This window comes from Chiloscyllium plagiosum, unplaced genomic scaffold (assembly GCF_037043375.1).
Source record: "Chiloscyllium plagiosum isolate Xiang-an unplaced genomic scaffold, Cpla_swu_hap1 HiC_scaffold_9, whole genome shotgun sequence".
Taxonomy (NCBI): domain Eukaryota; kingdom Metazoa; phylum Chordata; class Chondrichthyes; order Orectolobiformes; family Hemiscylliidae; genus Chiloscyllium; species Chiloscyllium plagiosum.
In genome coordinates this window covers 330057-356706 of record NW_028270147.1, presented here as the reverse complement: position 1 = coordinate 356706, position 26650 = coordinate 330057, and the positions used below count along the sequence as shown (strand labels likewise).

The following is a 26650-nucleotide window of genomic DNA, read 5'->3' as shown; positions in this document are numbered from 1 at the left end:
TCCTAGGGGTGGGGAGTCTGGGGGGGGGGGGAAGTCCGGGAGGTGGGGGGTCCTGGGGGAGGGGAGTCCTGGGGGAGGGGAAGTCCGGGGGGGGGGGAATCCTTGGGTTGAGTCCTGGACAGATGTCAGCGTGTGGAGGCAGTGTGTGCTTGCGTTCTGAAACCCAATGTACACAGACACACAGGAAAAGGACCATAAGTTGAGTACTTTAAAAATATTTTTTATTCTCATTCTGGATATATAAACTTGGGATTCCTATGATGTTTTTTTTTATTATTATTTCTCTATAACAACATTTAACATAACTGGGTGCCCTGCACCTGAGATGGCATCGAGAGGCAACGTTACAAACTTTTTACTGTGACAATAAAGGCTATTCCATTCCATTCTATTCTATACTCATCCAGCACAGACACAGAGGGTAGAATGGTCTCTCTGGAGTGCTATGATGTTTCTATGAGTCTGTCATAAGCCAACAATGTGATTTGACTGGAGCTGTGAACGTGTACAGAAGTCTTCCAGATACACAAGCAATGTGGTGTCACTGTCACTGAACTAATTGCTCTCTTTCTGACATGTTAATAAAATCTTCAGAATCCACAGATCCCTATACAATCACCCATCCCAGACTCTAGCCCTACAGATCCCTATACAATCACCCATCCCAGACTCTAGCCCTACAGATCCCTATACAATCACCCATCCCAGACTCCAGCCCTACAGATCCCTATACAATCACCCATCCCAGACTCCAGCCCTACAGATCCCTATACAATTACCCATCCCAGACTCCAGCCCTACAGATCCCTATACAATCACCCATCCCAGACTCCAGCCCTACAGATCCCTATACAATCACCCATCCCAGACTCCAGCCCTACAGATCCCTATACAATCTGTCTCTCTCTCCTTCCCAACACACCTGATTAGACAAACACTCCTCTTCAAGCAGATTTAAAATAACTCAATGACTTGTCAGAGTTTCCTGTCTAACCTTCTGCTTTTTCTCTTTCCCAATTTTAACAAAAACATGAATGAAATTCTGCAAATAGGCTCGGCCAATGAAAGTGAGACACAGAATTAATGAGCTTCTTTTTTGGCAGATAGTTAGTCAATCTGAAAAACAGAGCAATTTTTAGTCTCTCACAGGAACACTAATAAGTCAGAGATCTTTATCAATGTGCACCAGTCACTCCATTCCTTGTGAAAACCAGTGAAAGTATCTGGAGAAGGAAGATCAAGAAGCAGAATTCTGATCAGTTCAAGAACATCTCAACAACCCCTATGGACAGGGACCACTGAACTACCCTCCCAGATCTCCCCCCGCCGTTAATACCTGTTCTTTATATTTCCTTCAGGGTCTGTCTTTATCTGTGTAAAAGGAAGTGAGTTTTCACCAACAGTTTGTGATAATTTACCTGTAGCTAGTGTCTATTTATTGTAATGAACAAGCATTCTCGTTAGTTACAGAATCCCGCCCCTGCTTTCCTTCAACCTCGGAAATGGGAATTCTGTGTATATTTCAAAATCTTTCACTTAGTGACGAGTCTGGGAACAGGAGGGTTTGATTTCCAGTGTACTCCCAGAGCAGAGTGAGATTCATCACTCAGTCCTCCCTTAAGATGTTTCCTATAACCTCCCTCTTTAACCAATATTTTGGTCACCTGTCCTAAATATCACCTCATGTGACCCCAGGTCATAGTTTGAGCCTTTAGTGGTCTGTTGGAGCATTCTGGGATGTTTTAATTGACTAAAGATGCTGTAAATGAAACTTGCTGTGAAGAGACAATGCTCTAAAGCTGATGATTTTTAAAAGCTGTTACCTCATAGACTTCCTCATCCAGGATCCTTGTCCCAAACACCGTGATTCCGTTTGTATCCACGATGGGGTTGTTACTCCTTGGGAGTGGTTGGGAAGTTTTCTTTTTACAGTCTACAATCATTGTCACATTCTTTTTCTGAACACTGATAGCCACGCGATGCCACCTGCAAAACACACAATCTGATGGAAACATTTCACACATACCGCCTTGGTATCCATGAGCAAGAAACATAGAAAATAGCAGCAGGAGTAGGCCATTCAGCCCCCCCCGAGCCTGGCCCATCATTCAATATGATCATGGCTGATCATTGAGCTCAACATCCTGATGCCAGCCTCATCCCTATATCCCTGATCCCGTTAGCCTCAATAGCTGTATCTACCTCCGTCTTGAAAACACCGACACTGCTTTCGTTGGGAGTGAATTCCACAGGCTCTCCTAAGCTTGATTCAATACAGCCTGAGTTAACTCAATCGCCTCAGAGTCTAGGTAAAACCAAGGACTGCAGATGCTGGAAGCCAGAGTCTAGATCAGAGTGGTTCGGGAACCATGGATGACAGGTGAAATTGTGAGACTAGCTCAGAGGAAAAAGGAAACATACATAAGGTCGAGGCGACTGAAAACAGACAAAGCTTTGGAAGAATATCGGGAATGTAGGATCAATCCGAAATGAGGAATTAAGAGGACAAAGAGGGGTCATGAGATATCCTTAGTGAGCAGGATTAATGAAAACCCCAAAGCCTTTCATTCATATATAAGGAACAAGAGGGTAATGAGGGAAAGGGTTGGCCCACTCAAGGACAAAGGAGGAAAGATATGTGTGGAGTCAGAGAAAATGGATGAGATTCTTAATGAGTATTCACCAAGGAGAGGGACATGGCAGATGTTGAGGTTAGGGATAGATCTTTGCTTACTCAAGATCAAGTCAGCATAAGGAGGGAGGAAGTGTTGGGTATTCTCAAAGGCATTAAGGTTGGGTATTCTCAAAGTCCCCAGGACCGGATGGGATCTACCCCAGGTTACTGAGGGAAGGGGGAGAGGAAATAGCTGGGGCTTTAACAGATATCTTTGCAGCATCATTGAACATGGGTGAGGTCCCAGAGGACTGGAGGATTGCTGATGTTGTCCCCTTGTTTAAGAAGGGTAGCAGGGATAATCCAGGTAATTATAGAACAGTGAGTCTGATGTCAGTGGTAGGGAAGCGACTGGAGAAGATACTGAGGGATAGGATATGTACCCATTTGGAAGAAAATAGGGTAATCAGTGATAGGCAGCATGGTCTTGTCCAGGGAAGGTCATGTCTTACCAACTTAATAGAATTCTTTGAAGAGGTGACATAAATGATTAATGAGGGAAGGTGTGTAGATGGTATATCCATGGACTTTAGTAAGGTTCCCCATGGTAAGCTGATGGAGAAAGTGAAGTCACATGGAGTCCAGGGTGTACTAGCTGGATAGATAGAGAACTGGCTGGGCAACAGGAGACAGAGAGTCGTAGTGGAAGGAAACTTCTCAAAATGGAGAGCTGTGAGCAGCGGTGTCCCACAGGGATCCATGCTGGGACCACTGTTGTTTGTGATATACATAACTGATTTGGAGGAAGGTGTAGGTTGCCTCATTAGTAAGTTTGCAGATGACACTAAGATTGGTGGAGTAGCAGATAGTGAAGGGGTACAGCAGAATATAGATAGGTTGGAGAGCTGGCCAGAGAAATGGCTGATGGAGTTCAATCCGGACAAATGTGAGGTGATACATTTTGGAAGATGCAATTCCAGAGCGAACTATACAGTAAATGGAAAAGTCCTGGGGAAAATTGATGCACAGAGAGATCTGGGTGTTCATGTCCATTGTACCCTTAAGGTGGCAACGCAGGTCAGTAAAGTGGTCAAGAAGGCATACAGCATGCTGTCCTTCATCAGACGGGGTTTTGAGTACAAGGGTTGGCAGGTCATGTTACAGCTGTATAGGACTTTGGTTTGACCACATTTGGAATACTGTGTACAGATCTGGTTGCCACATTCCCAAAGGATGTGGATGCTTTGGAGAGAGTGCAGAGGAGGTTCACCAGGATGTTGCCTGGTATGGAAGGTGCGAGCTATGAAGAGAGGTTGAGTAGGTTAGGATTGTTTTCATTAGAAAGATAGAGGTTGAAGGGGGAACCTGATTGAGGCCTACAGGGTGGATAGTAAGAAGCTTTTTCCCAGAGTGGGGACTCAATTACTAGGGGTCATGAGTTCAAACAGAGAGGGGAAAGGTTTAGTGGAGATATACGTGGAAAGTTTTTCATACAGCGGGTGGTGGGGGCCTGGAATGCGTTGCCATCGGAGGTGGTAGGGGTGGGAATGATAGCATCGTTGAAGATGTATCTGGACAGATACATGAATGAGCAGGGAGCAGAGGGATACAGATCCTTAGGAAATAGGCGACAGGTTTAGATAAAGGATCTGGGTTGGTGCAGGCTTGGAGGGCCGGAGGGTCTGTCCCTATGCTGTAATGTTCTTTGTTCTTTGTACCTTTCAATCCAGTCTACCTTTCACACTCACAATGAGCTGTTCTCTACACTGGTAAGACCAAACAGAGACTGAGTGCCCAATGTGATCCTGAGCTTCCATTAGCCCCCTCTTGGCCATTCTTCCCAGCAAACCAATATTAGATTGAATGGATGTGAGGGCAGGAATAGGCTGTCATTTTTCTGGCTCTGCTTAGCAACCCTCAAGGAAACTATTTAAATTGTTTTGAAAATCTATATAATGTGAAATACACAATTAATAATTTCACTGGCATGTAATTAAAATCTCATGACATTAGTCGATAGTTGTGAAACTTAAAAGGGTCCAGAGAAGATTTACAAGGATGTTGCCAGGGTTGGAGGATTTGAGCTACAGGGAGAGGCTGAACAGGCTGAGGCTGTTTTCTCTGGAGCGTCGGAGGCTGAGGGGTGACCTTATAGAGGTTTATAAGATCATGAGGGGCATGGATAGGTTAAATAGACAAGGTCTTATCCCTGAAGTGGGGGCGTCCAGAACGAGAGGGCATAGGTTTAGGGTGAGAGGGGAAAGATATAAAAGAGACCGAAGGGGCAACATTTTCACACAGAGGGTGGTACGTGTATGGAATGAGCTGCCAGAGTTTGTGGGGGAGGCTGGTACAATTGCAACATTTAAGAGGCATCTGGATGGGTATATGAATAGGAAGAGTTTAGAGGGATATAGGCCAAGTGCTGGAAAATGGGACTAGATTAGGTTAGGATATCTGGTTAGCATGGACAGGTTGGACAAATGGGTCTGTTTCTCTGCTGTACATCTCTACGACTCTAAGTTCAACCTGAATTCTACATGTCACTGACTGACTCAGCCCTCCCTCCGGAATCTCAGCCCTCCCTCTGGAATCTCAAAGGTGAGTTGAATATTTTCCGATCAGAAGCTCTACCTTCTCTTGGTTCAGAGATTTGTTTTTCTCATTCCTTGTTTTATCACTTTGCTGGATTAATTTCCATCCTGGCTCTTCCACATTCTCCCAACTCTCTGGGACACACTCTCTCCAAACCCACTCCCACTGTCTGTTCTTTGTAAACGCAAGCCCTGCGACCTTGTCCACCTTCCCCCCATCTCTGGTTGCTATTTCTCCTCAGTTCAGTTTGAAACTCATCGACCTGCCGCATGAACTCTCACTCCTCACACACACTCCCTGACTTGGCGGGTCTTTTTGGTTCTTACTCCTGCACTGGAGACACTGATTTACTTGATCTAACTCGCTTCATGATTCTGAACACCTCAATAAAATCCCCCGAACCTTCCCTGCTCTAATCCCAGCTCCTCCAGAAACAACTGTAGTTCCTGCATCTCTGTGAGAGCCCTACGCTAGGCCGACCTTAACCAGGCGCAGTGATGCCTCACTCCCGACTTACTCACTTGTTGTCAGCAAGGTTAGTTGTGGTGAAAATTGGGTAATCCTCTGGCGCTGGGCGACCATTCTGATCCTCGTACACAAACACAGGAGACCTGCCGACCTCCACTCCCAGCTGCTGCACACCTTGCTCATTGTAGATGGAGAGAAGGAACGCCTGGGTGTTCCGTTTGGGCTTCAGAGTAACTAAAATGGAGAAGTCACGTGGGAACTGTCCACCTGCAGGAGGAAATAATCAGTACAATGTGAAAAAATCTCGGACATTTTGAAGGAGAACTTGCTATAATATAATAGCACAAGCTTTCCCAATTGTCTATTGCTAAAGTGTAGTCAATATTAAAAAGCAGTGAACGTGACATCAATTTACACACAGCAAGATCTCTGCGACAATGATCAGCCAAACTGTGTGACAGATCGTAACTCAGGACCAAAGATTCACTCCTGCTGGACAGGAGCATCTGCAATATCACTCAGACAGATGAAAGGGTGGTGGTGGTACTGAAACAACACAGGAAAGACAGCGCATCTGACAGTGCGGCACTCTCTCGGTACTGACCCTCCGACAGTGCAGCACTCCCTCAGTACTGACCCTCCAACAGTGCAGCACTCCCTCAGCACTGTCCCTCTGACAGTGCGGCACTCCCTCAGCACTGTCCCTCTGACAGTGCAGCACTCCCTCAGCACTGACCCTCCGACAGTGCAGCACTCCCTCAGCATTGACCCTCCGATAGCGCAGCACTCCCTCAGCACTGACCCTCTGACAGTGCAGCACTCCCTCAGCACCGATCCCCTGACAGTGCGGCACTCCCTCAGCACTGACTGTCCGACAGTGCGGCACTCCCTCTATACTTCAGAAGATGGAAAGGGACCATAGATATGTGGGAATGGCACCACCTTCAAGTTCCCCTCCAAGCCACTCCCAATCCTGACTTGGAAATATATCGCAGTTCCTTCACTGTCGCTGGGTAAAAATATTTGAATTCCCTCCCTCAGGGCATTGTGGGTCTAAATACAGCACATGGACTGTAGCGGTTCAAGAAGGCAGCTTACCCCCACCTTCTCAAGAGGCAATTAGGGACGAGCAATAAATGCTGGGCGCAGCCAGTGATGTCCTTGACCCATGAGTGAGTAAAACGATGTTTAGCTTTTGCACTTCATTATTCACTGAGACAAACCTGACCCAGCCTGGATCACTAAGTCACCATAATCATCCGAAGAGCCAGTGCAGGCATGGTGGGCTGATTGCCAGTTTTGCCCTCTGCAGTTCTGAGTTTCTCTCCAACTCTGGCCTGAGCCCCATCAGGAGGAACCGGGTTCAGGTCTGCGTCCCACTCCTCAGGAAGGGGAGATTGGCCTTGGGGGGGACAGAGCAGATTCACCAGAATGATCCCGGGGAGGAAAGGGTTAAAGGACGAGGCCGGGTTGTATCGACCGGATTGTAATCCCCTGAGTATCGAAGATTAAAGGGGGATCCCATGGAGGTCTCTCAGATGATAAAAGGAGTTGATTGGGTTGATGGAGAGAGGAGGGGGAGAGTCCAGGACAAGGGGCAGGACCTTCCCATCTGAGCCAGGCCCTACAGGGGGAGATCAGGAACCACCTACCCACATGGGGGGGTAGTGGGGGGGCATCTGGAACTGTCTCTCTCAGGGAAAGGTGTAGGTTCTGGGGATTGTTAGATTCTGGTGCTAAGGCATGTGACTGGAGTTAAAGTGTACACCTGTCTGTGCTTGACTTTAAAATTAGGATAGGTTTGTGGGGCTGAATGTCCTCCTTTGTTTCTAAGTGATGAAACTGATTTAATCCGTTCCTATCATACCCGTTTCCTGTCCTGTAACCTGGCCGTATTCACCCCTTGACAGAATCATCACAATCCTGGAGCTGCTTAAAATCAGGTTTTATAATGTTCACATCAAAGGACAGCCTTGGGAATAATAAATGTTGGATTTATTAACTTTATCGAGAATCACTTGTGAGCACTTTCAAAGCTTTGATTCTCTTGTTCACAAATATCCTACCAAGAGCTAGGAGGAGGCCATTCGGCCCCGTTCACTGGCTCCACCATTGAATGTGACTGTGGTTGATCTGTAACCCACCTGCCATTGCTCTACATCTTTACTGCCCCCTATCTGGTCACGATGTTAACAAACACTGATTTTATCATTTTAACTCAGCTACAGGACCTACGTTTTTGGGAGAGAATGCCACATTTTCACACTGTCTGGGTGAGCCACACAATTGCTTCTCACACAAAGGGTTTTGGAAATGTGCAGCCTGCCCCTCCCTCCAGCTCCGCCAGATACTGAGAGGCTGGAGGTGGAGGGAGTCACGATAAAATAATTAATCTGTGATGGTGCTGTCTCAGGCTTCAGGCTTACGCCACTGAGGTGGGTGAATGGGATTCAAGTACAGATCAGCCCCAACCCCAGGGAATGCAGAGAAACATTCAAAAGTTGGAGCATTGGGCTCCTCTGGAGGCTTACTCACTGCAACAAATCCTCCTTTGTATTCTTTTAAAGAAACCATTCATCAAGTTAATCAGCCCCAGGTGAGGTACAGCAACAAAAACACAACTGAAACTTTGTAAACTAGAACAGGAACCTGTAAAACTGAATTAGAGATAACGGGTGCTGATGTACCTCACAAATCCTGCTTTCTGTGTCGGATTTAACAGCCCGTCTAATTATCCAGAAATCATGAGAGTGTGTTCACAAGAAGTAACACTTGTCTTGCATAAGAAAGTGTAGTGTATTGTATAATTGCAATTGGTACAATCAACATTAACTAGTTCAGCCAAACTATACTATCAAGTGGCAGAGATAATATGAATGTCACCAGTGCACCTTCCCCATTAACTCTTTCTGAACCATTACCATTTCCAAGCTCCACCCACGAGTAACATAACAGGTAAAGCATACATCGGTTGGTGATTAAATTAGATTCCCGACAGTGTGCAAACAGGCCCTTTGGCCCAACAAGTCCACACCGACCCTCCGAAGAGTAACCCACCCAGACCCATTCCCCTCCACTTACCCCTGACTAATGCACCTAACGCTACAGGCAATTTAGCATGGCCAATTCACCTGACCTGCACAAATTTGGTCTGTGGGAGGAAACCAGAGCACCCAGAGGAAACCCACGCAGACACAGGGAGAATGTGCAAACTCCCCACAGACAGTCGCCTGAGGCTGGAATCGAACCTGGGACCCTGGTGCTGTGAGGCAGCAGTGCTAATAGTGATAGCTAGTAACTGTCTGTTATAGGTTACATCCAGATTGAAGGTAAATAGGAGAAATGTTAACAGGCTGCAAGCAAAAAGGCCAATACAAAATCATTTAAAAAATCAAATTAAGAACTGAGTATATAAAATCGAGATCCCAGGCCAGGCAATGTGTGGTACCTGCATGTTGTGGAAGCTGCTAGATCCCATTGTGGTTACTTGAAGAACCCAGCTCGGAGCTGATGAGCCGGAGTCAGGGAGGGGGAGATTTACCTGGATACTGTGTTTCAGGAGGGAGCAACAGCCCTTAGATTTCAGCCCTCAAATTCAGTGGTAAGGGACAGAGTCATCGAGTCACAGAGTTATACAGAAGCAGACCCTTCGTTCCAACTCATCCATGCTGACCAGATATCCTAAAGTGATCTGATCCCCTTTGTCAGCATTTGGCCCATATCCCCCTGAACCCTCCCGATCAATCTTGCTTTCCGTGCACCTTCTTTGCAGCTGTAACTTTGTGTTCCTCACCCTGCTCAACCACCGGATGATCTCTGCCTGTACTGCACTGCTCTTAGGTAGATGTGACAATAATAAATCAAATCAATATTCACGCACTCATCCAGATCCCTTTTAACTTCGTCTCCTGCTCTGTCGCTTCCCTCCCATCTAAATATCATTGTTTTTGATCTATTTTTTTAAAAGTTCCCAAAACAAGGTAAGACATAAAAATACTAATTACTGCATCAAGAAAACAATCCGCTCTGGCATTGAGGTTAGGAATAGGAAAGGTGAGGTCACCCTGTTAGGAGTCTTTTACAGGCCTCCCAATAGTCCTAGAATCATTGAAGAAAGGATTGGGAAGGTGATTCAGGAGATGAGTGACAGTAATAGGGTGGTTGTTATGGGGGACTTTAACTTTCCTGATATTGATTGGGAAAGCTATAGCTCAAGTTCGTTAGATGGGTCAGTGTTTGTCCAATGTGTGCAGGAGAGTTTCCTGACACAATATGTAGACAGGCCAACAAGAGGTGAGGCCATACTGGATTTGGTTCTGGGTAACGAACCAGGCCAGGTGTTAGAATTAGAGGTAGGTGAGCACTTTGGGGATAGTGACCATAATTCGGTGATTTTTACTCTCGTGATGGAGAGGGATAAGTGTGTACTACAGGGCAAGAGTTATAGCTGGGGTCAGGGAAATTATGATGCGGTGAGGCATGACTTAGGATGTGTGGCTTGGAAAAGTAGATTCCAAGGCAAGAGTGTAAATGATATGTGGAGCTTGTTCAAGGAGCAACTATTGAGTGTCCTTGATAATTATGTACCTGTCAGGCAGGGAGGAAAGGGTCGTGCGAGGGAGCCGTGGTTTAATAAGGAATTGGAATCCCTTGTTAAATGGAAGAGGGCGGCCTATCTCAAGATGAGACGTGAAGGTTCAATTGGGGCGATTGAGAGTTATAGGGTAGCCAGGAAGGACCTGAAGAGAGAGCTAAGAGCAGCAAGGAGGGGACATGAAAGGTCCTTAGTCGGTAGGATTAGGGAAAACCCTAAGGCTTTCTATAGGTATGTTAGGAATAAAAGAATGACTAGGATAGGAATAGGTCCAGTCAAGGATAGTAGTGGGAAGTTGAGTGTGGAGGCGGAAGAGATTGGGGAGACACTGAATGAATACTTTTCTTCAGTATTTACTCAGGAACAGGGCATTGTCGTCGATGTGAATACTGAGTCACAAATAAGTAGAATGGATGGCTTTGAGGTATGTAGAGAAGAGGTGTTGGAAATCCTGGAAAAGGTGAAAATAGATAAGTCCCCTGGGCCTGATGGCATTTATCCTAGGATTCTCTGGGAAGCAAGGGAGGAGATTGCAGAGCCATTGGCCTTGATTTTTATGTCCTCTTTGTCTACAGGAGTAGTGCCAGAAGACTGGAGGATAGCAAATGTGGTTCCCTTGTTCAAAAAGGGGAGTAGGGATAACCCTAGTAACTATAGGCCGGTAAGTCTCACTTCTGTTGTGGGCAAAGTCTTAGAGAGAATTGTAAGGGATAGGATTTATGCACATCTGGATAGGAATAATGTGATCAAGGATAGTCAGCATGGTTTTGTGAAGGGCAGGTCGTGCCTCACAAACCTTATTGAATTCTTTGAAAAGGTGACGAAGGAGGTTGATGAGGGGAAAGCGGTAGATGTGGTATATATGGATTTTAGTAAGGCGTTTGATAAGGTTCCCCATGGTAGGCTACTGCAGAAAATACGGAGATATGGCATTGAGGGTGAGTTGGAGGTTTGGATTAGGAATTGGCTGGATGGAAGAAGACAGAGGGTAGTAGTTGATGGCAAAGTTTCTTCATGGAGTGCCGTCACTAGCGGTGTTCCGCAAGGATCTGTTTTGGGACCATTGCTGTTTGTCATTTTTATAAATGACCTGGAAGAGGGGTTAGAAGGTTGGGTGAGCAAGTTTGCGGATGATACGAAAGTCGGAGGAGTTGTTGACAGTGAGGAAGGATGTGGCAGGTTACAGCAGGATATAGAGAAACTGCAGAGCTGGGCAGAAAGGTGGCAAATGGAATTCAATGTAGCTAAGTGTGAGGTGATTCACTTTGGGAAGAATAACAAAAAGATGGGGTACTGGGCTAATGGTCGGATACTTGTTGGTGTGGAGGAGCAGAGGGATCTTGGTGTCCATGTACACAGATCTCTGAAAGTTGCCACCCAGGTAAATAGTGCGGTGAGGAAGGCATATGGCGTACTGGCTTTTATTGGTAGAGGAATTGAGTTCCGGAGTCCTGAGGTCATGATGCAGTTGTATAAGACTCTGGTGCGGCCGCATCTGGAATATTGTGTGCAGTTTTGGTCGCCATACTATAGGAAGGATGTGGAGGCACTGGAACGGGTGCAGAGGAGGTTTACCAGGATGTTGCCTGGTATGGAAGGAAGATCGTATGAGGAAAGACTGAGACACTTGGGGCTGTTTTCATTAGGAGAAAGTGAGGTCTGCAGATGCTGGAGATCAGAGATGGAAATGTGTTGCTGGAAAAGCGCAGCAGGTCAGGCAGCATCTAGGGAACAGGAGAATCGACGTTTCGGGCATTAGCCCTTCTTCAGGAATGTAGCTGTTTTCATTAGAGAAAAGAAGGTTTAGGGGTGACTTGATTGAGGTGTACAAGATGATTAGGGGGTTAGATAGGGTTGACAGTGTGAACCTTTTCCCGCGTATGGAGTCGGGTATTACAAGGGGCATAGCTTTAAATTAAGGGGGGGGTAGATATAGGACTGAAGTTAGGGGTAGGTTCTTCACTCAGCGAGTCGTAAGTTCATGGAATGCCCTGCCAGTAGCAGTGGTGGACTCTCCCTCTTTATGGGCATTTAAGCGGGCATTGGATAGGTATATGGAGGATAGTGGGTTAGTGTAGGTTAGGTGGGCTTGGATCGGCGCAACATCGAGGGCCAAAGGGCCTGTACTGCACTGTATTCTTCTATGTTCTATGTTCTATGAGAAGGAAACTCAGAGAAAGGAGCAGCTGTAACAGCCACAATCCGCTCCCATCCACCATACTGGATTGTGACAATGGGCAAGGTAGCTAGAGGGATCCAGGAGGTAGTGCTGAAGGAGACTCAGACCTTGAAGTTATCTAACAGGTTTGAGATTCCTACTCCCTGTGTGGATGTTAGTGCAGTCTGTAGGGAGGATCAGCAAACTGATCACAGCAATAGGGAGATTTAAACAATCCTTAGATAAGCTCATGGATGGTTTTGGGATAGTGTAGGGGGACGAGCTGAGAAAAGTCCACAGGTCGGTGCAACGTCGAGGGCCGAAGGGCCTGTTCTGCGCTGTATTGTTCTATGTTCTAACATGGGACAGGGAGCCATTGAAGAGGAGGCAGAAAAGTGAAATGTAGTAGTAATGAGGGAGAGTATAGTCAGGGGAATAGACACAGTTCTCTGTGGCCAGCACCAGGAGTCCTGAAGGCTGCGTTGCCTGGTGCCCGGGTTCAGGATATCTCATCAGGGCTGCAGAGAAACCTGGAGAGGGAGGGGATAGATCGAGTTGTTGTTGTCAATGTAGATAACAGAACAGGTAGAAGAAGGAAAGGTTCTGCTGAGGGAATATGAGCAGCGAGAGGCTAAATTAATAAACAGAACCAAAACGCTGATAATCTCTGGATTACTATCTGAGCCATGAACTAATTGACACAGGATCAACAAGATGAAAAAGGTAAACATGTAGCTCGAAGATTGAGGAGGGAGAAACGGGTTTAAATTCAAGGGACATTGGCACCAGTAATAGTGAAGGAGGGACCTGTTCCAATGGGACGGGCTCCACCTGAATCATCTTGGGACTAGTGTCTGGTGAATCATATAACTCAGGCTATAGATAGGGCTTTAAATTAAATAGGGGAGGTGGGGTTCAGTTATGTGGAAAATTATGGAAAGTGTTAAAGGGGGTGAGGGTCCAGCAGAGATTTTTAAAGTTTCCAGAACAAGCAATAGGACAGAGAGAATGGAGAGGGCCAGGAATTTAACTTCAGACACAGCAGATAAAGGGACAACTATGAGAATGGGGTCAGTCAATACAGGACAGAGGGTGTTGTACTTAAATATACGCAGTGTACAAAACAAGGTCAATGAGCTTGTGGCATAGACTGAAATTAGCAGGTACGACGCTGTGGGTATCTCAGAGACATGGCTTCCAGGGGATCAGGGATGGGAACAAAATATCCAAGGGATACACGTGCTCTCGGGAGGACAGGCTGATGGGCAGAGGGACAGGGGGCTGGGTTCCTTTGTTCATAAGAAATGAAATTAAATCAATAGCAAGAAATGATACAGAGTCAAAAAATACAGAATCTGTGTGTGGGACTACAAAGGAAAGAGACCCTGATGGGAGCTGTGTACAGGCCTCTGAGCAGCAGCCAGGGTGTGGGGCAGGAAATAAATCAGGAAATAGAAAAGGCATTTAAGAAAGGTGATCATGGAGGACTTCAATATTCAGGGAAAGTCAGGTTTGCAGTGAATATCAAGAAAAGGAATTTACAGAATGTCTTTGCGTCAGTTTTTTGGAGCAGTCTGTGGTAGAGCCCAAAAGGGAACAGGCAATTCTGGATTTGGTGATGTGTAATGAGACAGACTTGACTCAGGAGTTGAAGGGGGAGTAACCCTGAAAGGGCAGTGCCCATAGTATGAAGGAATTCAGCCGGCAGTTTCCGAGGGACAAGCTGGAACCAGATGGAATGGTATTACAGTCAAGAAAAGATAACTACAAAGGCATGAGGGAGGGGCTGGCCAGAGCTGGTTGGAAGGGGAGCCCAGCGGGGACGATGGGGGAACAGCAATGGCAGGGGTTTCTGGGGACAGTTCGGGAGAGACAGCAGAAACCCATCCCAAGGAAGAAGTAACAGACCAAGGGGAGGATGAGGCGACCGTGGCTGATAAGGGAAGGCAGGGAGAGCATAAAAGCAAATGGAAAGGTTTACACCACAGCGAGGATCAGTGGGAAGCCAGGGGATTGGGGAGCCTTTAAAAACCAGGAGGCAGTAACTGAAAAAGCAATAGGTGGGGGAGAAGATTAAATATGAGAATAAGCTAACTAGTAATATAAAAGAAGATTACAAGAGGTTTTTCTTAGACATCTATAAGTTAAGAGAGAGGCAGAGAGCGAACATTGGATCACTGACGGTCTGATGTTGGTGAAGTAGTAATGGGGAACAAAATAAAATAGTGGAGGAACTGAATAGGTACTTTGCATCAGTTTTCAGAGGAAGACACCAGCACCATACTAAAACCTCAAGAGAGTCAGGGGGCAGGGGTGAGAGTAGTGGCCATCACCAAGGAGAAGGTGCTGGGGAAGCTGAAAAGTCTGAAGGTGGATAAATCACCCGGACCAGATGGATTACACCTCAGGGCTCTGAAAGAGAGAACTGAAGAGATTGGGTGGGCGTTGGAGGTGATCTTTTAGGACTCACTGGAGTCAGGCAGTGTCCCAGACAACTGGAAAAGGCTAATGTGACACAGCTGTTTAAGAAGGGAGAAAGGAAGAGATGGGAAATTATAGGGCGGTTAGCCTGACCTCAGTCATTTTTTCGAGTCCAATATTAAGGATGAGATTGCAGTGTACTTGGAGTGCATGGTAAAATAGGGCTGAGTCAGCACAGTTTCGTCAAGGGGTAGTCATGCCTGACAAACCTGTTAGAATTCTTTGAGGAGGTAATGAGCAAGTTAGACAAGGGGGGGCCAGTGGACGTGATCTATTTGGATTTCCAGAAGGCCTTTGACAAGGTGCTGCACAGGAGGCAGCTGAATAAGATCCCATGATGTTAGGGACAAGGTGCTGGCATGGAGAGAGGGTTGGCTAACTGAGAGAATGCAGAGAACAGGGCTAACAGAGTCTTTTCCAGCATGGCAGCTGGTGACTAGAGAAGTCCCGCAGGGGTCAATGTTGGGGCCACAACTATTCACATTATACATTAGACCCTTTAGAACGGAGATGAGGAGGAATTTATTCAGCCAGAGGGTGGTGAACCTGTGGAACTCAGTGTTGCACAGAGGCCAAGTCATTGAGTATATTTAAGGCAGAGATGGATAAGTATGTGATTAGTAAGTGGTTAAGGGTTATGGGACTAGGACAGGAGAATGGGGTTGGGAAACACATTAGCAATGATTAAATGGTAGAGCAGACTTGATGGGCCGATTGGTCTAATTTTACTCCTGAATCTCATGGTCCAATGGTTTACCATATGTCATCAATATTTATATATTCATTTTTTGATGAAAGGTGCATGAATTACATTGTCACCATTTTTGGAGTTTTTTTTTAAAATTGGGACAATGGGATATGGACTAGGGTTTGGAAAAGGTTATTCCAAAGGTCAGAACATCAGTATGAAACAGTGACCCAAATTATCAGCTTTGAGACAAATGATTGCAGTCAAAAGACTGGTTGGCAAAGTAATGGGAGCAGTCACTGTCTCCCCAGAGATAGGGAATTACTCAAGTTTCATACCTGTCATGGTGAGAGTGGTTCTTCCTACTTTGATAAGTTATAATGGATAACTTCCCTCATCCATTAGATTTAATCTGATAGGATAGTGACATTCACCCCTGCTCAAATTTAAAATAAATAAGATGTCCATTGAAATCAACAAACTCTATGAAACTTGAGTTGGTTGTATTTCCATTTTCTCTTCAGAATGCCTCGAGGAACTTTTCTAAAGGAAAGAGGTCCAATCATTTCATGCGAGTAAGAATTTGGCTTTTTGCTGCTCTGGAGACATGTCATGCTTCAGTATATTATTTGGAGGTGAGCTGCTGTCTTCCTACTGGCGTATTCTTTTGCCATGGCTGGCTATTGCCTGTTGTTCTACAGCAGATAAGGAGTGGAGCTGGGAAAAGCACAGCAAATCAGGCGGCATCAGAGGAGAGGGGAATCGACTTTCAGAAAGCTTTTGGTAAAGTCCCACACAGGAGGTTAGTGAGTAAAATTAGGGCGCATGGTATTGGGGGCAAAGTACTAGATTGGATTGAAAGTTGGTTGGCTGATAGGAAACAAAGGGTAGTGATAAACGGCTCCATTTCGGAATGGCAGGCAGTGACCAGTGGGGTACCGCAGGGATCCGTGCTGGGACCACAGCTTTTTACAATATATGTTAATGATATAGAAGATGGTATCAGCAATAACATTAGCAAATTTGCTGATGATACAAAGCTGGGTGGCAGGGTGAAATGTGATGAGGATGTTAGGAGATTACAGGGTAACCTGGACAGGTTAGGTGAGTGGTCAGATGCATGGCAGATGCAGTTTAATGTGGATAAATGTATGGTTATCCACTTTGGTGGCAAGAACAGGAAGGTAGATTACTACCTCAATGGAATGAATTTAGGTAAAGGGGCAGTACAGAGAGATCTGGGTGTTCTTGTACACCAGTCAATGAAGGTAAGCATGCAGGTACAGCAGGTAGTGAAGAAGGCTAATAGCATACTGGCCGTCATAACAAGAGGAATTGAGTATAAAGCAAAGAGGTTCTTCTGCAGCTGTACAGGGCCCTGGTGAGACCACACCTGGAGTACTGTGTGCAGTTCTGGTCTCCAAATTTGAGGAAAGACATTCTGGCTATTGAGGGAGTGCAGCGTAGGTTCACGAGGTCAATTCCTGGAATGGCGGGATTACCTTACACTGAAAGACTGAAGTGACTTGGCTTGTATACCCTTGAGGAGAAAGTGAGGTCTGCAGATGCTGGAGATCAGAGATGGAAATGTGTTGCTGGAAAAGCGCAGCAGGTCAGGCAGCATCTAGGGAACAGGAGAATCGACGTTTCGGGCATTAGCCCTTCTTCAGGAATGGCCTTGAGTTTAGAAGACTGAGAGGGGATCTGATTGAGACATATAAGATTATTAAAGGATTGGACACTCTGGCAGCAGGAAACATGTTTCCGCTGATGGATGAGTCCCGAACCAGAGGACACAGTTTAAAAATACGGGGTAGACCATTTAGGACAGAGATGAGGAGAAACTTCTTCACCCAGAGAGTGGTGACTGTGTGGAATGCTCTGCCCCAGAGGGCAGTGGAGGCCCAGTCTCTGGATTCATTTAAGAAAGAGTTGGATAGAGCTCTCAAAGATAGTGGAATCAAGGGTTATGGAGATAAGGCAGGAAGAGGATACTGATTAAGGATGATCAGCCATGATCATATTGAATGGTGGTGCAGGCTCGAAGGGCAGAATGGCCTACTCCTGCACCTATTGTCTATTTCAGGTTGGAAACCTTTTATTGTTCTACAGCATTGTTACTGACTGTTAGTATCTGCTGTTTGATCAGAATACAATGGTGTATTCATTTGTTGAGTTTCAAATTTAGCATTTAACTTCAAAACAGTTCATCAGTGCTCCTTTCTACTTTTACCACATCCTCCCCCTTGCCCCAAGCCTCATCATTTGTTTTGCTCTCAATGACTCCTGGAGTAATCTTCTTGAAGGTCACTGCCTGTGCCCATTGTGGAGAGCCCATTGTGTTTTTCTTGTGTCTCTTACCAACTCTGATGTGAAAGTTTTCTCAGGAGTGCTGTTTTCACTCTGTTCCTTCGACATTAACTGCTTCAGAAGCATTACCTCAAAGATCAAACAGCCTCATGCTCTATCTGTTAGGGAGCTTTAATCACCTGGGGGTGAAATAGCTGAGAATGAATCGAAGGAATTCAAATTTTAAGAATGTGAGCACGGGTTGTCAGGGTTTAGAGGAGACTGGTCTCCTCTCCAGAGAAGGGTCAGCCATGGGAATCTGCCAGTCATGTGAATGCACTGTCTGTGGCAATGTTTCCCAACAGTAGATAGGACACACAAAGGGCAGGCTGCTCCACGGTCAATGCTTTTCCTAACCCTGGTCAAGAGATGAAATTCCCCATCATCACTCCCTAGCACTTCCTCACATGTTCCAAAAGCATTGCCTTTGACATCCCATAATATCTTGTGTCTCTACATCCCTACAACATCAAGCTCTCCACTTTGAAATACCTCCACACATGCAGGAGACAGAGTCCCTTCAATCCACAGTCAGACGGCCAGTGAGCCGCTAGGGGACCTACCTGGAAATAACTGCCTGGTTGGAGCACTGAGCTGAGCTTGTTTCGTCACTTTGAATGCCACGTCTGCTCCCTGCGCGTTCCTTCTGTTCTTGCAGAATCCAGGGGTTTTACGAATTCCATTTGGCAAATTGTGAAAGTCTAAAGTTTGGAGGACATCAACAGGACCAGCTGTGAAGAGAGAGAGAGAAAACACAGGGGTTTATCAAACACTACGGCAATCATAAAACAACTGGTAAGATTCATTTTCCAAAAAACAACCTGAGGACGTGACAAATACCTTACAGACAATGAAATGTGTTTCATAGTCACTGCTGTAAAATAGGAAACACAGCAGCCAATTTGTGCACAGCAAGATCCCATTAACAGCAGGTGGTCATGGCCAGTCTGTTTCTGTGATGTCAATTTGAGGGAAAAAGTTTAGCCAAGGACATCAAGGACAACTCACCTCCTCGACTTTGGGATTGTATTATGGCATTTACACATCCCAAGAGCACAGTGCTATAGCAGTGAGAAAGCAGGGAGCAGTGTTGATAAATCTGTGGCTCTAAGAGGTGTATTTTGTCCTGGTTTTTTAAAATTGTTTTCAGGCAGAGGTACCAGAGCCACTAGGGTAAACAAGTTCTGAAGCCTTGGGGTTTTTACCTAAAGTTAGAACAATAGAAGCAGCCTGGATGAGTGTGGCCAGCTCTCACAGTCTAGGATTTCTAGTTATTTTTACTTTCTCGGTTTAACTTTAAGCAGTTGCTGTTGTAGGCTTGAAGAAGAGCATGCGATTCTTCCCTTTCTCAATTCTAATCAAAAGCTGCTGGTTCTGTCCCTAAGCTGCTAGATTGCATGTAAGATAAAATCTGATTTTCTGAATTTGCCTTTTTATCAAAGTTAAAAATCACACAACACCAGGTTACAGTCCAACAGGTTTAATTGGAAGCACACTAGCTTTCGGAGCGACGCTCCTTCATCGGGTGATAGTGGAGGGCTCGATCCTAACACAGAATTTATAGCAAAAATTTGCAGTGTGATGTAACTGAAATTATACATTGAAAAATTGATTGTCTGTTAAGCCTTTCATCTGTTAGAATACAGTGATAGTTGGAACAGTTAATTAGCAATAGCTACTGTATCAATTATTCTGTTAAGTTTTCCAATAGAGTTGTTATTCTAACATCTTCTTTCTTTTGTTGTATTAACTACAGGGTTTAAATACAGGTAATAAATTGTGTTTTACTTAATGTCAAGTAGTTTGACCAATTGAATTGCATCTGGAACTCAGAAACCTTACATTTGCCTTTAAGAAAACATTAGGGTCTTAAAATATTGACAGGGTTTGATTTTGTCCATAACAAGTAGACAGTAATTTTTTTTTCAGATTGTAGGAAAGGTACTATGGTCAGGATGTGGAACACCACACTCTTAGTACACCTCAAAGATCCAGCCTTGCAAATACAGAATATAAATTCCTCATTTATTGATACACTGGAAATAACATAGAACATAACAGCGCAGTATAGGCCCTTCGGCCCTCAATGTTGCGCCACCCTGTCATACCAATCTGAAGCCCATCCCACCTACACTATTCCATGTACGTCCATATGCCTGTCCAATGCGACTTAAATGTACTTAAACTTGGCGAATCTACTACCGTTGCAGACAAAGCATTCCATACCCTTACTACTCTCTGAGTAAAGCAACTACCTCTGACACCTGTCTTATACCTGTCTCCCCTCACTTTAAAGTTGTGTCCCCTCGTGATTGCCGTCCCCATACTTGGAAAAAGGCTCTCCCTGTCCACCCTATCTAACCCTCTGATTATCTTGTATGTTTCTATTAAGTCACCTCTCAACCTTCTTCTCTCTAACAAAAATAGCCTGAAGGCCCTCAGCCTTTCCTCAAGACCTTCCCTCCATACCAGGCAACATCCTAGTAAATCTCCTCTGCACCCTTTCCAAAGCTTCCACAAATAAGAGGGATAATTACAGATTTCAGGAGGAGAAAGTGAGGTCTGCAGATGCTGGAGATCAGAACTGAAAATGTGTTGCTGGAAAAGCGCAGCAGGTCAGGCAGCATCCAGGGAACAGGAGAATCGACGTTTCGGGCATAACCCCTTCTTCAGGAATCCTGAAGAAGGGCTTATGCCCGAAACGTCGATTCTCCTGTTCCCTGGATGCTGCCTGACCTGCTGCGCTTTTCCAGCAACACATTTTCAGATTTCAGGAGGACACAGACATGGAAAATGACAGATCCATGCTAGATTTTACAGAGATGTGTGTGACGTGACACTTTTTTGGAGGATGATTGGTATACAATAGGAGGATTTTAAATAAGAAGCAAGTCCAAAATGCCGTGGGTACCCTGGACCAAACCATTGAAGATTCTGGGACAAGATCAGTTCCAGCCAATGGGATAGAAGTGGTGCATTGTGGTCAATGTTACCATATTAACATTCTGTAGGCCTCGGCTGTGCTCTGGCGACAAAGACTCAAATGCACCGTTCACAAATAAATAAATAACAATTAATAATTCTGCAATGTAGGTCTACTCTCAGTCCAGGTGACCATTGATTCACTAAAGCCCTTCAGGGAAGGAAATCTTCCATTTGACACCAGACTCACAGCGATGGAGTTGACTTTCAAATGCAGTCTGAGTGGCCGAGCAAACCGTTCCATGAAAGGGCAATTAGGGATGGGCAATTTACACTGCTCCAGCCACTGACACCCACCTCGCAGGTAAGAACAAAGTGAACTATCTGTGCAATTCCTGAGACAAACTGTCTCACGGTAACACTGCAGATTGCACCAGGAGCTGCTGGCACTTACCGCTACACACACCTCTCTTCCCTCAACTGCTCCACTTGTCTCATGGCCAACGTGCACAATCTACACTCACTGTCTCACTGGCTGACAGTGTTCTAACTCATGCCATGTCCTATTCATCTGTCACTCCTCAGCTCACTGACCTACTCTGATACCCAGGAAAGATGTTCCATGAGATCAAAATTCTTCACCGTCTTTACTAATTCTTCCATGGTCACACCTCCCTTTCCCTCAGTAACTGCGTTCAGCTCCAGAGCCCTCGGAGATCTCTGCATCTCTCTGATTTTCTCCCGTGTTTCTCAGCACCCTTTCCTCCACCACTGGCAGCACAGTCCTCAGCTCCCAGGCCCAGAGCTCTGGAATTCCCTCCTTAACCCTCTCCATGTCATGCTCTCTCCTCCTTTCAAATGTTCCTCAAAATCTACACCTTTGACCATAGAATCCCCACAGTGTGGGAACAGGCCATTTGGCCCAACAAGTTCACACTGACCTGAGGTGTGTTCCACCCAGACCCTTTCTCTGACCCTATCCTTAAAGCATTGCATGTCCTATGGCCAATGCACCTAACCTACACATTCCTGCACACTACGGGTAATTTATCATGGCCAATCCACCTTAACATCTTTGGAATGTGGGAGGAAACCGGAGCACCCAGAAGAAACCCACGCAAACACAGAGAGAATGTGCAAACTCCCCACAGACAGTCACCCGAGGGGTGCAGGGGCTGGAGGAGGTGACAGAGATAGTGAGGGATGTAGGGGCTGGAGGGTTTACATGGAACGGGAGGGATGTGAATCATTTAACATAGGGACTGTGAGGTGAGTCAGATCATAGGTTGGGGGGGGGGGGGGGGGGGAGTTTGGGTTGAAGTATAGATTAAGTGAAATGTGGAAGATTGGTTGGAAGGACACTGGGGGATATTGGAATGTGGAGCCAACAGAGTTTACATCAGGTATTAACCAGCAGTGGGAGCAGGCGTATCATTCTCTTTATTAGTTGTAACATACTAGAGGTCAGTAAATTGAAGTATTGACATTGGCTGGGTGTGTGTGTGGGGGGGGGGGGGGGCGGGCAGGAAGCGGTTTACTGTCCAGGGCAAAGAGCCACAGGCAATAAATCCCAGCCCAGTCAGCATCAGGGAAAACCGGGAACGTTACTGGATTTGCAACGCTCTAAAACTATCAATGTCAGCCTGTCTCTGAACAGAATGAAAGTGTGTTAAAGAACACTATTAAACATTTCACAAAAATATTTCTGGTCATTCACATTCCAATCTCAGATAATAAAAGGAAAAAACTGCAGATAGAGTCAGAGAGTTCTACAGCTCGGAGTCAGGCCCTTTGGCCCTCGCTGGTCCATGCTGACCCAAATGTCCATCCACACTAACCCCATTTCCCTGCACTTTGCCCATATCCTTCCGCATCCTTCCTGTACATGTGTTTGTCCAAATGCCCTTTAAATGTTGTTAATGTACCCGCCTCAACCACTTCCACTGGCAGCTCATTCCAGATGCTGGAAATCTAAAATAAAAACAAATTACTGGAGGAACTCAGTAGGTCTGGCAGCATCTGTGGTGAGGAAGATATGGGGTGGAGAAGGGGGTGTGGGGAGGTGGGGGGGTGAGCAACACACGCACACACACACACCCCCACATACACACACACCCCACACCCTACACACACACCCCACCCACACACATGCCACACAAACACCCTACACCCCACACCCACACCCCACACACACACACCCCACACCCCACACCCACACACTCCACACCCACACACCCCACACCCACACCCCACACCCACACCCCACACACACCCCCAAACACACACACACACACCCCACACACACACCCCCCACGCACACACCCCCAAACACACACACACACACCCCACACACACACCCCCCACGCACACACCCCCCACGCACACACCCCCCACGCACACACACCCACCCCACACACACCCACCCCACACCCCCCACACACCCACCCCCCCCCCACACACACACACACCCAGTCCAGTTCGACACTTTCAGAGCCCCTCCACGGTGTTTCTACAATTGCAGAAAAGTAGAATTAGGGTCATCCAGAAATAGGAGCCTGATGAAGTGGGTGAGTTTTAAATGACAATGTTTATTTTGTAATTACAGACATAATTAGAGGTAACTCTGGCTCAGCCTATTCCTGGACACTTCTGCCGTCTCCAAACGCATCAACCAGACAAATGACATTTACCTAGCACCAGGGCCCACTTTGTCTGATGGACATAATGCTGACACTGCCACACCCTCAGTAATAACCCACCAACAGCATAGCACTCCCGCAGCACTGACCCTCTGACAGTGCCGCACTCCCGCAGCACTGACCCTCTGACAGTGCAGCACTCCCGCAGTACTGACCCTCCGACAGTGCCGCACTCCCGCAGCACTGACCCTCTGACAGTGCTGCACTCCCTCAGCACTGACCCTCTGACAGTGCAGCACTCCCGCAGCACTGACCCTCTGACAGTGCTGCACTCCCTCAGCACTGACCCTCTGACAGTGCGGCACTCCCGCAGCACTGACCCTCTGACAGTGCAGCACTCCCTCAGTACTGACCCTCTGACAGTGCAGCACTCCCTCAGCACTGACCCTCTGACAGTGCAGCACTCCCTCAGCACTGACCCTCTGACAGTGCAGCACTCCCTCAGCACTGACCCTCTGACAGTGCAGCACTCCCTCAGCGCTGACCCTCTGACAGTGCGGCACTCCCTCAGTGCTGACCCTCCAACAATTTGGCACTCCCTCAGCACTGACCCTCTGACAGTGCGGCACTCCCTCAATACTGACCCTCTGACAGTGCAGCACTCCCTCAGTACTGACCCTCTGACAGTGCGGCACTCCCTCAGTGCTGACCCTCTGACAGTGCGGCACTCCCTCAGTGCTGACCCTCCAACAATTTGGCACTCCCTCAGCACTGACCCTCTGACAGTGCGGCACTCCCTCAATACTGACCCTCTGACAGTGCAGCACTCCCTCAGCACTGACTCTCTGACAGTGCGGCACTCCCTCAATACTGACCCTCTGACAGTGCAGCACTCCCTCAGTACTGACCCTCTGACAGTGCAGCACTCCCTCAGTACTGACCCTCTGACAGTGCGGCACTCCCTCAGTATTGACCCTCTGACAGTGCAGCACTCCCTCAGTACTGACCCTCTGACAGTGCAGCACTCCCTCAGTACTGACCCTCTGACAGTGCAGCACTCCCTCAGTACTGACCCTCTGACAGTGCAGCACTCCCTCAGTATTGACCCTCTGACAGTGCAGCACTCCCTCAGCACTGACCCTGTGACAGTGCGGCACTCCCTCAGCACTGACCCTGTGACAGTGCGGCACTCCCTCAGCACTGACCCTGTGACAGTGCGGCACTCCCTCAGCACTGACCCTGCGACAGTGCGGCACTCCCTCAGCACTGACCCTGTGACAGTGCGGCACTCCCTCAGCACTGACCCTGTGACAGTGCGGCACTCCCTCAGCACTGACCCTGTGACAGTGCGGCACTCCCTCAGCACTGACCCTGTGACAGTGCGGCACTCCCTCAGCATTGCTCTGGATTTATTTGTCTGAAGTAGTCTGAAACCTCTGGACTGAATTTGAAGTTTCTGAATCAGCGTTCAGAGACTCAGGGACCTACAGTGACCACTGGCACAACAGTAAAAATGGTTTGATGACGTTGAGGATAAGATCTTTTACAGAAATGACCAGCAATAGTTATTCATTTTACTGAGAATTGCACACTATTTTGCGGTGTAACTAAATTGCAAGGGTACGCAAGGAGGCTGTTCAGCCCCTTGAGCCTGTCCTGCTGTCTCATTAGATTTGTACTGATCCATTCACTTCATTTCCATTTACCCCTTTTTGCTGTTTATTTGCTATCGTAGAGTCATGGAGCTGTATTCCTGCGCTCAAATTGGCTCCATGCTTCACTACGTCTCCCGTGTAACAGATCTGTCTCCAAACATTGTTGTCACTTGCTGAAGGTGTCAGTAAAGCGTTAATTCGGATATTTCTCGGAGTGTGAAAGTGCTTCTCCTGGTTTCCTGATCACATAACAACAGATTCTGGGTTATTCCGATTCTATCATGGAATCCTTACAGCATGGAAGCAGGCCAATCATCCCACCCAGACCCACTACCCCCCCCTCTACCCTACCCCTGTAACCCTGCATTCTCCATGGCTAACCTATCTAACCTGCAACACCTGGACACTATGGACAATTTAGCTTGACCACTCCACCTAGCCTGCACATCTTTGGTTTGTGGGAGGAAACCCCACGCAGACACGGGGAGAACTTGCAAACTCCGCACAGACAGTTGTCTGAGGCAGGAATCGAACCTGGGACCTTGGTGCTACGAGGCAGTAATACTAACCATTGAACCACCCTGTCACCCTTGGAAGGGAATTTGGAGGGGGTAGCATTCCCATGGATCTGCTGCCCTTGTCCTTTTGGTGGGTTTGGAAGCTGCTGTTTCAGGAGTATTGTTGAATTTATGCATCTTGTCGGTAGGAAAAGATCGATGGGTTTTTACAGCAACCAATCACTGACAGTTTTCTATTCAGGATTGAATTTAAACTACACCAACTGCCCTGGTGGGGTTTGAACCTGTGCACCACAGAACATTCTCCGGAATCTCTGCATCGTTAACCTGGAAAGACAAGTTCACCCCCATCTCCACATTCAGGATTTGTCTCCGTTTCCAATCGCAGTGAATCACTCAGGAGGGATTTAACACAACCAGCATTATTCCCTGTACGCTACATCATCTGAATTGTACTCAGTACCCCGTGTTCAAGTGGAGGTCACTCTCTGTTCAAACCCCATGAGATAAAACAATGAAGGAGGACAGTGGTCAAATGGCCCAAGAACAGAAACCACTAAAAGATTGTGGACAGGAACAAAAAATAACATGGAAAACTTTTATCTGGAGGGACCTCGATCACAAAGCAGAGGAAGTGATGGTCCAGTTTCTCTCAAATCCTGGGTCCAAGCCCCATCAGGAGGAACCGGGTTCAGGTCTGCGTCCCACTCCTCAAGAAGGAGAGATTGGCCTTGGGGGGGACAGAGCAGATTCACCAGAATGATCCCGGGGAGGAAAGGGTTAAAGGACGAGGCCGGGTTGTATCGACCGGATTGTAATCCCCTGAGTATCGAAAATTAAAGGGGGATCCCATGAAGGTCTCTCAGATGATAAAAGGAGTTGATTGGGTTGATGGAGAGAGGAGGGGGAGAGTCCAGGACAAGGGGCAGGCCCTACAGGGGGAGTTGAAACTTTATTGCTGGAACAGCA

The 26650-nt window shown here is 46.8% G+C and overlaps 1 protein-coding gene across 7 annotated transcripts in view; it reads right to left on the bottom strand.

Annotated features, from left to right (window-relative positions):
* Nucleotides 1-26650, bottom strand: part of col11a1a (collagen, type XI, alpha 1a) — a 490074-nt gene that overhangs the window by 444733 nt on the left and 18691 nt on the right. For all 7 annotated transcript variants that reach the window (XM_087990322.1, XM_087990323.1, XM_087990324.1 and 4 more), the window contains exons 2-4: nucleotides 18511-18678; nucleotides 5731-5944; nucleotides 1824-1986 (exon numbers count right to left, since the gene is read on the bottom strand). In XM_087990322.1, coding sequence (XP_087846448.1) covers nucleotides 1824-1986; nucleotides 5731-5944; nucleotides 18511-18678 — 545 coding nt within the window. The remainder of the gene's footprint in view (nucleotides 1-1823; nucleotides 1987-5730; nucleotides 5945-18510; nucleotides 18679-26650) is intronic.